This window comes from Ascoidea rubescens, assembly GCF_001661345.1.
Source record: "Ascoidea rubescens DSM 1968 unplaced genomic scaffold ASCRUscaffold_12, whole genome shotgun sequence".
In the NCBI taxonomy this organism is placed as follows: Eukaryota; Fungi; Ascomycota; class Saccharomycetes; order Ascoideales; family Ascoideaceae; genus Ascoidea; species Ascoidea rubescens.
The window spans coordinates 389,318-402,262 of NW_017962924.1; the positions used below are offsets into that span (position 1 = coordinate 389,318).

Consider the following 12,945-nt stretch of genomic DNA (forward strand, 5'->3'; position numbering starts at 1 on the left):
CATAATTGAATAACGTTAAATAAAATAAAAAAACCATAAATAAAAATTGCAGATGTCTTTAAAAATTGAAATCCCCCATGTTACTTGGATCGTTATCCGGAGGTGGGTGTTGAACAGGAAACTGCATTTCCAGAGGAGTGCCTTCATACATGTTCATAGTTTGGCCTATTTGCTGCATTTGAGCCCGAGCATTTCCATCACCCTGAAACTGTACTTGCTGACCTTGTGCTTGCTGACCTTGAGCTTGAATTTGGGTCTGTTGGAGATGAGTCTGCCCTTGAACCTTCTGCCGGAGATGGGCCTGGGCCTGGGCCTGCTGCGGGAGCTGAAATTGCAACTGGTTTCCGTCAGTTGGCGCCTGATTGTTGATAGCTTGGACTGGTAGTCCTAGATCAAAAAATTGACCTGGAACATTCTGCTGTGGAACAAGCATATGCTGCTGTGAGCCCAGTAATTGTTGTTTTGGCGCAAAAACCTGGCTCCCAGCTAATTGTATACCATTGGCATTTGATGAGGTTTGTAAAGATCCAGGAGAATTACTGAGATAGTAATTTATCCTATTTTGCGGTTCATTTATAGTGGAATAGCAAACACGATTATTCCCAATCATTTGGTTTTGAATCTGATTTTGTTGATTCATTTGATTTGGCAGGGGTTGCTGTATATTGTAAGGAATTGTCATTTGTGTATTTGTAAGAGCAAGAGGTGTGTTATTGATAGCTTCCTGTTGATTGAAAATCTGTTCATTTCTATTTGGTACATTAAAATTTGCATTTGAATTACCAACCTCATTATTAACTTTATTGCTAACAATTCCATTAATATTATTTCTATTAGGTAGTTTTCCATTAAAATTCCGAATGCTGTTCATTAATACTGGAATACCATTGCTGTTAATAACAGAATTGGAACTTGGAGAATGTTCAAACTGATTATTAGTATCATTGTTATTATTATTACTATTATTATTATTAATATTATTACTATTATTACTATTATTATTATTATTATTATTATTATTATTATTATTATTATTATTATTATTATTATTATTATTATTATTATTAGCAGTATTAGCAGTATTAGCAGTATTAGCAGTATTATTGTTGTTACTGTTACCATTACCATTGCTATTAAGATCAATACTGCTATTATTATTACTGTTGTTATTACCCCCAGCATTATTATTAGTTTCAGTTTTATCACTATTTCCAACTATAGTATTTGTTTCAGTAGCATCTTTATTTGTAAAATTCCTGACATTATTTGTTTTAGAGACCTCATTAGTGTTAGCATTAATAGCCCTATTATTTTTGATACCAGTCCTATGATTATCATTATTATCATTGTTATTATTATCATTTTTACCATTATTGACAATAGCCCGATTAATATTATTTATATTACTCAAAGGGTTGGTATCTCTGTTACTTGAGTGGTGAAAAGTGCCTGAGGGAGCAGTAATATTATTGCCCGCGGCATTAAAGGTTTGAACATTTTTATTAACAGTGTTGAATTTGAGAGTATTTGAAAATTCATTCATATTCAAAACATTGTTTTGACTATCTAAAAAATCAACTAATTGTGTTTTCAAATTATCAAATTTACTCCCAAATTGCTTCAACATTAATAAATTTTGATTTTTATCGTCATCAATTTTCTTTTCCATTTGACTTTGCTTCATGTTTATGCTATTAAATTTTTGAGTGTTGCCTTTAATATTTCTATCCATTTCATTTAAAATAGTTAGCAATTGCCTGTTTTTTTCATTTGCTGCATTATAATGATCTTCTAGCCTATCATGTTGTCTATCCATCCAGACATTATGTTCTTCAACCCTTTTATTATGTTTTTCCATTCTATTTAATCTTTGGCTTGTAGTTTTAAGCTCATTTAAAATTTTATTGAATTTTTGATTATTATTTTGATTATTATTTTGATTGGTGACTCTAACTTCTGACAAAATTTGGCTAAAAAGAAAATTATTACTTTGACTTGAATTACGAAGTTCTGTTAAAATCTGGTTAAATAAATTACTGCTAATTAAAACATGCTCTTCATTACTAATATTATTTGGAATAGTGTTTCTGTTATTAATATCACAATTTAAATTAGGAGAAGCTCCCACATTATTAGACAATTCATTTAGATCGCTACCTGTAGAGTTCAATTGAGAAAAACCATTATCTAATAGAGCACCATTAAATGGAATAGAATTAGATGGGACTGTATTTGTTTGAGCAGAAATACCCTGAGGAACTCGACCTTGAACAACATTCAGTGTAGAAGAAGATTGAAAAGTAGGAGCAGGAGTAGACAGAACAGTGTTAGAAGATAAGTTGGCAGAAATGCAAGTAGGTGGTGGAACAGAAGTAGGTGAAACTGCAGTGTTTTCTGGAACAACAACCGTTTCAGAAGCAGTTGCTAAAGGGCTAAGAGGTAACAGTGTAGGAGGTGAAGTAGTGGAAGCGTCTGAATTAGCATCGCTTATTGGGGTTTTTGACTGTAAAGATCTTCTTTTGACATTTGGAAAATCAATCAATGAATCATAAGACCTAGGATGAACCATTCTTGTTGATGCATTTGAAACCTTCGAGTCATTTCTACTCCTCATTATATCAGTGCTGGTTGGGTTGTTAGATGGATTTGTGGAAGATTTTGAGTTCTCCACTAAATCGTTGCTTTTGATTTTTGTTGAACCCAGATTTGGAATTTGGGCTTGTTCATCTAATGAAGTCATTTCTTGATTATTAGTTGATAGATTTTTTTCATCGTCATTTCGTTTCATCCCTTCAATTTCCATAATAATCTTGTTAATTTGGTCTTCTACACCAGAAGAGGCAACACTAATTCCTCTTTTTTTTGATTTAGGAGTAGTCTTTTTATTATTGATATTAATATTAGTTTCATCTGTTTTATTTGAATGTATAACTTTATTATATAAGGTTTTGTATCTATCTTTGCATTGTTTAAAATTTCTGATTATGTTGTTATTTTTTAATTCATTTTTAACTGTTTCCCAAAACTTTTTCTCAAATTTTTTTTCTTGTTTGATGTGATTAAATTTCCTAATAATAGTAACTAGAAGCAAGTCGTCATTTTTTGACCAACTAATTCTTTGGTTTTTTTGCCTTGTTTGTCTTGTAGAGGCCAAATTTTGATTCAAACTTGAATTAGAACTTGAAGGTAGATTTGGGGTTAAAATTGGAGCACTTAGATTGCCTGAATTGTTGATGTTATTATTAGAAATAAGATCCATGTTGAAATTGTTCTGGTCTATTTTTTGATTATTATTTTGAATATTTTGGTTATTCTGATTATTATTTGTAAAATGATTTTGAGTGTAAGTAGAGATCAGTGTTATGTTCTCCCTATTGATATTATCAAAATTAAAGGCGTTCGAATTTTTTTGATTGGTGGGATTTGGAACCGGAATAGTTTTCAAAGTTGGTGTTGAATAGGACGAATTTTGAGAAGAATCCTGATTCAGAAATTGTGCATTTTTATTGGAAATTATCCCGTTGTGAAAGTTGGAGTAATCCAGAAAATGTGAAGAGGCATTGTGAATTTGATTTTGATTTTGATTTTGAAGATTGCTTTGAATGTTGTTTTGGAAATTATTCGAAAATTTCATATTGGCCACAGTATTACTGTGGTTAATGAGGGAATTGAAGTTATTGTTTTGAGACTTTGATAAATTAAATCCAAAACTAGTTGATGAATTGAAATTGTTAAGATCTATGTCAGGCAAAACTTCAAATGACTGGCTAAAAGGTTGACTTATTGTTGTTTGGCTAGTATTATATACACTTTCATTGAGATTACTTATGACATTGTCATTGATATTATTTCTATTTTGATTGGGATTAAAATTGTTATTATTTGTATTATTTGTATTATGATTATGATTATTATGATTATGGTTATTATGATTGTTATTGTTATTGTTATTGTTATTGTGGTGATCATCGTTATCGGATAAGGAATTTGTAGGACTGGTAATGTCGATACGATCGATATTGTCGATATTTTGAATTTTATTTTTGAATTTTTGAATACTTTCACGAACATAAAGAATTTTGTTGTTTTCTTCTGATTCTTTACGCCGATCGAGTTTTTTGTGAAGGTTATTTATCAGGAATTCATTGTCATTATCGCTATCGTTATCACTGTCATTATCAGTATAAATTTTGTTATTATTGTCATTAATTATGATATTATCGTTATTATGGGTATTATCGTGATTATTATTATCTTGATCATCATCGTCGTCATCGTCGTCATCATCATCATCGCCTGCATATAAATTTGAGACATCGCTGTCATCGGTGTCATCATTATCTAGTTCTTTATCATTGTTGTGGTATATATTAGTGAAATTTTCATCGTGAAAGTCGTTTGAGCTATTCATGGGGGAGTTTGATCTTGAATTTGATCTTGAGTTTGTAATAGAGTTTGATCTTGAGTTTGATCTTGAATTTGATCTTGAATTGAAGGTAGAATTTGAGCCAGAAATATTGATGTTGTTGCTATTTGAAGGAAAACTTAGAGAAAGGGAATTTAAGGAATTTATATCCATCATAGTTTAGGATATTGTTTAGAAGGAAGAGGAGATTTGTATTACTGAGAATCGTAATGGCTTGATAAGCATAAGCGTTGAGATTTTCTGAAAAGTAATCAGGAAAAACAGCCAGGAATTATGTAGTATAGCAGTATGATGTGATGTGATATAGTATGAATTGATATATTTTTTTATTTGTGATTGTATTTGTAGTATAATAGGTATCGATAGTAGATAATAAGTTCATATAAATGAATTTGAGGAAATTCAAATTAGAAATATAAAAAAACCAAAATCAAATTAAAGTTGTTAATTTGAAACAGACTAAATTTGAAATTGAATTTTGCTTTTAATTTCAAATCCAATTTGAATATCTGTTTTTGTATATACGTGATTGAATATTGTTGATAATATAATTTCCCTTTCTTTTTTTTTTCTTCTTTTTGATTGAAATGATATTTTTTAAATTTAAGAGAAGAGAAAAAAAAAATCAATAAGGTATAATGAAAAAAATAGTTGGCGTAATAAAAAACAGCAACCAGATTTTTATTTATTTTATATTTGTAGCCGCAAAAGCCAAAGTTGGAATAGCTGGCAGGTAAGACTAGAGATTAGAAGAGGATATGTTATAATATGTTACAGTAATGTATAATATGGTATGATGTGATATATATGATGTGATAAGATTTGAGTATTTGAGTATTTGAGTATTTGAGTATTTGAAGATTTGGAGATTTAAAGATTTGGAGATTTAAGTATTTGAAGATTTTGAGACAATAAAGGAAAATATGGATGGATATAATAAATTAATGAGCAAGTTGATAGATATTTTTTGTTAATATATATATTTATGTGTATATTTATGTATAAATAGATTTTTATGTCTTGTTTGATCAGGTTGTCTTAGTTTATATATAAAATTAATATAAATTTTTGGGTGAGATTTTTCTGTATATAGATTTGTAGATTTGTAAATTTGTAATTCGTAATTTTGCAAATTTGTATTTTTTGAAGGGAACTAAAAGTTGGATGGATGATGGATGATGTAAGGGGTATGGCAATTTAGGCAAATATAAGATCAGGAGTGGATTGATATGAAATTTAATAAAAGTGAGGAATAAGGCAAATGAGGTGTGATGTATTAGTAGATGTGAGATAACTTTTTGACAAGGACAGTAAATAGAGAAGAAAGAGAGATATATAAAGTATGCTGTGGTAGAGTGAGAATTTTATTTTTGATTAGATTGGAATTGTAGAGGATGTGAAAGTAATTGGAGGGAATAAGTGGAGAGGTGAAGGAGTTGGTTGTGCAATTATTGGTTGATTTATTGATGGATTAATTGATTGGATCTATAGCAAAATAAGGAAAAAGAGGAAGAGGAGGATGAAATGAAATGAAATAAAAAGAAAAGAAAACAAAAACGAAAATGAAAACGAAAACGAAAACGAAAACGAAATGAAATTTAAATTAATTTATAAGAAAGCTAAAAGTTTTAGTGAAAGCAGTAAAGAGGATAAGTGAATTAATATATGTAGATTAGGCCTAAAAGTTGAAAAGGAAATAAGAGAGGAAGAGAAAGTGAAAAGAAAATATAGTTCTGATCGAGTAATTTAAAATTAGCTGATTTTAATTGAATTAAATAAGTTATTTTTTTGTTTGAAATGTAAAAAGACATGAAATATCAAACTAAAGTGAATGAAATGAATCTGAATGGATAAAATTAAAATTAAAATTAAATGAATTTCAATAAATTTTAATAGATTTTGCTGAATCTTAATGAGTCTAAATGAATTTGAATAAAATCCAACAAAAATCTAGTAAAATGGGAAAGAAATGGGAATTAATCAGGAATTAATCAGGAATCCAAACGAGATTGAAGTGGAACTAAAAGCAGACAAGCAGAGGAAGCCGAAGAGTGGATTTACAAGAAAGAAAAGGAGTAATTGAAGCAGAATTACAAGAGAAAAGAGAAAAAAGAGAGAATATCGAGTGTTTATATATTTTTCAGAAAGAAGAGCAGCTGGAAAAGCAGTTCAGTGGGGCAGAAAAAGAAGAAAAGACAGATCACGATCCGGATAGCATTGCAAAAGCCTTTTCTCGCTGCTTTTTCCTCGTTTTTTGCTGCTTTTTCGTCGCCCGCGCTTCCTTCCCCTCTGTTCTTTGGTGTACGCACACCACAAGCAGCACAACGCTCCGGCACAAGCGGGGTGCTGCCGCTGCTGCTGCCATAGACTCGTCTTAAGTGCACATGCAGCTTGTGCTGCACATATGCAGCTCGCTGCTTACCGACAGGTGCGCAACGGAACTCGTCATATCGACATGCCACTTGAGCAGGGATCTACCGGCATCCACGAGAAGCGGTGTCACTCGCCACACAGAGGAGCCCTACCTGCTTCATCGGGCTGCTCTCTGCTGGACCCACACAGAGAAGCTCTAGTTCCTCTTCTGTTCCACTCCAAATGCTGTTGCTTCCCGAATGGCACCCGCTGCTGGTCCGCTACTGGTCTGTTTGGCGCCATTGAAACGACAATGTTGTGTTCCCGACTAATCAACTCGTATTACGTCTATTTCAACCCTTTCAAGCACTTTGTCTATTTTATTCATTGCAACCACAGCAGCTCTGCTTGCCAATGAAAAGGCAACAGGTAATAGACTGGCTGCCAGCAAATCTGACTCAACTCAAACTGATCCAAACACAATTTTACACCTCAAGTAATCTCTCTAGGACACAAGCGCCGAATTGTCCTGTGTGCACCAGTTGTCATATCGAAAACAAGGGAATGGTAAGTCACTTTCTCTGTTTTATGAAACACTAATCATTCCAATTCCATCATCGTAATTCTGGGCTGGCCATTATGCTGTTGGGTCCATTAAGGTTTGCTGTTCTCACTTCCACACACAGGTCGCCCTCTGCTAACAGGGCAATCTTAAAATTACCTCTCATTTTCCTTGAGCAATTTCTCTAATGATTCTCGCTCAAGATCGTTTCCAGATCTTTTCACTTCATTTCCACAGTAATCAATAATTATTTATAGTTGATAATAATTAGCTGTAATTAATTATAATTAATTAGTTAATTATAATTAGATACAATTAACTACACCTTGCGATACTTGGCTCCCATTGGCGGGACAAGCACTCTTGGTGATCGGCCTGGCTAGCGCTTTGTTGTTTAGTAGTTTAGTAGGTGATTGCTAACTGGCTAGCTCATACTCTTATTCTTTCCTCTATTCAATTAGCCCATTCTTGCCACCTGAAACCCTCTTGCTGGAAAATCAAATACTGCAGTAACATTACCTGGTGTTATATACTTCATGAACCCTCAATCCTCACTCTTAGCTCGCCCACTTCTGATAATCGCTGAATAGCGCGAAAACCTGGTTCAGGCAGCTTCCCTCTGCTACACTATCCCAATCTAACCTTGTTTTCTTCTTTTGTTGTCTTTTGAGCTTTCTTTTTGTTGTTCTTTTTTGTTTTGCTTCAAAGATCCATCGGTTCAATTCGTTTTCTCAGTACACTGTAACAGGTTTCAAGTTATTCCTCCAACTTTATCGACTTTCCGTCAGGGATTCACCCCCAACAAAGTTACCTCTCAACTAACTTATCAATCTTATTTCTCACTATTTGCCTTTACCTCACTACTCGCTTTGCTCTTTCGGCATACATTTGGTGATTTCATAATCCCCTAATCTCTGGCTTCACCATTTCCCAATTTCCAATATTAATGATGCTACAGTAATCCCAATTACCCTTTTTTTAGTTTGGGTTTTTTTTCTTTCTGATTTCTTAAAGATCGTCCTATTTTCTTTGCCTGTATTCACTTAGACTTTCCTTCTAATCTTTTTCCAATTTTTTTTATTTTTTCATCTTTCCAATTTGTTCATAAGGTCTCAAATGTTTTATTTTTTTATTTTTTAACTATTTCAAATGATTTTCACCTAATTTTGTATTGATTTCAAATTTTTTTTGCAAAAATTTTGAACTTCTCTCATTTTTTTTTAAATTTTAAACTGTACACCTTTTTTTTCTTTTTCTTATGTTTGCTTTTCCGGAACACTCGTAAAAATATAAAAAAAAAAATCGTTCATTTTTAACGTTATTCCGATATCATAATACAATACAAAATATTATACTGTATTATACTATATTATACTATATTATACTATATTATACTATATTATATCGTAACAAGCAATAAAATGTGTTCAATATGTTCAGCTCTATTCAATTAAACATTTTATCTTCTTTAATTAAACACATTACTGCAATTATTTTATTTCCCATTTTAACCAATCGCTTCGTTACCTTGTTACTCCATTACAACTAATCAAATCACCAACGTCACTGATCACTTCACAAATCACTTTATAAATCACTTCCCCATCCTCATTCACCATCTATTCCATCACATTCAACTAAGACATTTCCTGTCAATCTCAATACGTTTTATAGATCCACACCCAAAACATCCCTTCATGTACAAATCATCACCACTTTCTGCACTTTCAAGCCTCCCCCAATAAAGTTCCCCTTTCTCATTTCCTTCCACCGTCGCTTTCCCTCAAGCTTTGCGTCGTTTGCTTTTTTTCGCCTTTCCGCCTCATTTCTCACTCACCTCCCAATGCGAATCACCATTATCCGTTTTCTAAACATCCAAATCCCACATATATCACAACAAACATAAATAATTTAATCGATTGAATAAATGAATAAAATGAATAGAATAGAATAGAATCTAAAAGAATAGAACCAATGAAATCAATATTAGTATCTTAATATAATATCCAATATCTTTTTATTATCCTCAATATCTTTATTATAAATAATCTATCATACTTATTTATAATTATAATCATATTCGATTAATAACCAATTCATTCTTTTTATATTAATGATTATACTCCATATATCTTATCTTATCTTGTCTTATCTTATCTTATCTTATCTTATCTCATCTTATTGTATCGCATTTTAAGTTCCTCCTCCCAGTGCATTGCTTTGCTTCACCTAATATTGAAACATAGCATATGCAAACAGAAAAATAAAAAACAAAACAAAACAAAAAAGTACCAGTTTCGATTCCCCAACCCGGCAACTTTCTTTCTTTCTTTCTTTCTTTCTTTCTTTCTTTCTTTCTTTTTTTTTTGCAATTCTCGTTTTTTCTTTTCTTTTCTCTTCAATTCTCCCTGGAAGCAAGTCTTATTTATTTTATTACTAATATCAATAATTGCCAAATATCTGTGCAAAACACATGCCACTTCAATTAGAACAAATTTATCTTTTTTTAGTACTTCACAACACCCTATAATCTAACAATAAATATCAATTGAAATTCCATTATATCTTTGTAAAAAACATTAATATTCATTCCCACCCATTACCATTACCATCAATATTTTCAAATAAAACCAATCTGATTATGTTTTTTACTCAATTGTAATTAAATCAATCTCTAAAATAAAATAAAATAAAATAAAAAATGAAATAAAATGAAAAATAATCTAATTCAGTCAGTTTTAAAATATCAAATTTGGAAATTGCTTGTTTTGTTAATTTGTTAATTTGTTGCGATTCAAATTACTCCTAATTTGTAATTCCCTTTTAATTTGTATCTCATAGTAAATGAATTCACCAATTTATAAACTTAGAAAAAACATAAACAAAGTTCAACACCCGTATAAATTAATGAAAGATGCTTTGAGAAAGTTTTAGTGGTTTTTAAATACCACAAAGAAAAAACGGTTTGACGTCAAACGAAAGATTTCTGCCCGCTGTATGTAAATTTTTTTTTTACCTTTCTCACTTTCAAACCTCTTACCTCTGTAATATCACAACCCTATGCCATCATAATACTATCATAATACCATAACCTCATCTTTCTCTCTTGCTCTCTCACCACCTTCTCTTAACACATAATTTGAATAAATAACTTCCAGCAAAATACCATTGCCCTATAAGCAAGGACATCAACATCGTTATAACTTGAATACGTTTTTTAAAAAACAACCAATACCAGTTCACTATAATCATCATCATAGTCAACACAACAATAATAAAATAAATCATCAATTTGTTTATCTTTAATAGAAATCCGGAATTATTTCATTTTAAAAGCAAATAAATCTTCTAATCAGATAGACAAATGAAATCACCAATAAACAAAGAACAGGCACTTTTAACTCAAATTATAATCAAAATTATAATCCAGCCATATTATCCTTTTAAAAATTTTTCTCCCAGATTATTATCAGTCTGCTATTCCTTTTCTAATAAAAAAAACCTTGTTATTTGACAGACACTCAAAATGATAATCTTCTAAAGTCAATCCAATATATGAGGTAGTACTTGATCAACCACAGTTACTCCAGGGTTTTATGAGACATAAACTTAAATATTACTCATTAAGAAAGTAAACCTTAGATTTTGTGTAATTGAAAGAAATTTTGATTTGCATAGTTTTAAAAATAAACTAAACTATCACTTTATATTATGTTATTCTATTCTATTCTGTTTTGTATTGCATTATAATTTTAATCTTATTAACACTTTTGAGGTTTGGATGACTGAGTATTTTAGCTAAAGAAGGACAGTTAAGTAATGTCTTTAATAAATAAACAAAATTTTAATTATCATAAATTGAGTAAATATCATAATAATAAACTTATATTTCATAATAAAAATCAATATCAATTAGAAGAATTAAAAAAAAAAAGACTTTTAGAAATAATAATTGCAATATCAATGATAAAAATCTCTTATTATTATTATTATTGGGAGCTTTGATCTCTTTAAAACATTAATTTGTCTATATTTCAAAGATGAAACAACTAGAGAGCTAAATAAATATGAAAACAAAACGAAAACTAACAATCATACAGAACAGAAAAAATATAATCAGAAAAAAAATAAAGCAAAAATAAAAGTAATTGAAATTGAATTAAAATTGAATTAAAATTTTTTTAATTGAAGGTTATTTTTATCTTTGCAGTAATTGGAGTAAATTTTTGAAAACCAAAAATTAAAGATAAGAATAGAAATATAAAAGTTTGAAGTATTGATGAAGTTAATATTGAAACAATAAATTTTTATTAATAGTTCTTAGTTTCTTTTCCTTTTTTCCTTTTTGTTATTATTCTGTTTAAAAAATGTGATCATAATAAAGGAAGCTTTTATTCAAACTATTCTTCAATCAAATTATCATTTTAATGCTTTGTCAAAGTTAAGTAACGAATTTGTGGGTTTGTGTGTGAGGCTTGATTAAGGAGTTTGATTAGGCTGAAATCTCACTTTAACTATCTTGAAATAGAGTCTGAAGTAGGTTATTCTTTTTACTTATTAATCACAATTCTAATCTTTCTAAAATTTAAAAGATTTAACTAATGAAACTAATCAGATAGTGAGTTTCTCAAAAATTCTATATCTTTAACTAAATTTATTAGAAGCACATTTTTGATTTGTGGTCAGCCCCATAACACCAGAAACTTTGAAAAGGCCATATATACAGCAATATACAGAGGAATATGAAAAAGCAACAGCTATCATTGCTTAAGCATTTCACAACAATAAATAAAATCATAAATTACACATCTAATTTAGAGTTCTCTTTAACTCAATTTCCTTTCCTTTGTCTTCAGCAGCAGAAGAAGCACCATTTTAGTTGAGTGATAAAAAAATTTCTAATGAGTTTTTAAGCAATTTTATTTGCAATTATGTTAATTTAGTGCTTATTTTATTGTTGTGAATAATAAACTTTTATGAAATAAATTATTTTTGATAATGTTTTTAGAGAGCAAATTCTTCTTTTTTAAAGAGGGAAAAACTTGTCCTTTGAGCTAATTTTTTCGGGGTTATTGTTATTATATTTGCTTTTAAGATTTTTAATATCTTAGAATATGTTCTGATCAGAAATATTTTTAAATAAAAACAGTTTATTGTGAAAAGAAATCAAGAAAAAAATCAAGAAGAAAAATTCTTTTGGTATAACAAAGCTTTTTTTTACTATGAGCTGTTATATAAAACTGAATGTGCAATGTAAAAGGAGAAAATCCACGGCAGATTTGTCAGCAGTTGGGAAAAACAGAGAAAGCTTTTAAAATCAATGAAAGCAGTTTTTTCTTTTCATGGCAGAAAATAGCTTTGAAATAGATCCAAGCTCTGAGATAGTGCGATAAATCCAGCTTTCAAATATATTCGGGCTTGGAAACGAAGTTCCTTCTGTTTGCTGTCTTTATAGTCTACAATAAGCTGCTTTCTCTGACCATTCTAATAGACTGAATTTCGAACAATCTTCGCTATCGTTTTTATGGACATACAATCGTGAAAATTAAAAATAAAAACAAAATATAAACGTGAAAATTTGCTCAGGATGTTATGCAGCATCTGC

The 12,945-nt window shown here is 30.2% G+C and overlaps 1 protein-coding gene across 1 annotated transcript; it reads right to left on the bottom strand.

Annotated features, from left to right (window-relative positions):
• Positions 1-58: 58 nt before the first annotated feature.
• ASCRUDRAFT_71799 (uncharacterized protein) lies at positions 59-4,582 on the bottom strand (the record flags this gene model as incomplete). The annotated part of the gene is made up of 1 exon (XM_020191993.1): positions 59-4,582. One exon carries the CDS (start codon positions 4,580-4,582, stop codon positions 59-61), a length of 4,524 nt encoding a protein of 1,507 aa, XP_020045760.1.
• Positions 4,583-12,945: the final 8,363 nt, after the last annotated feature.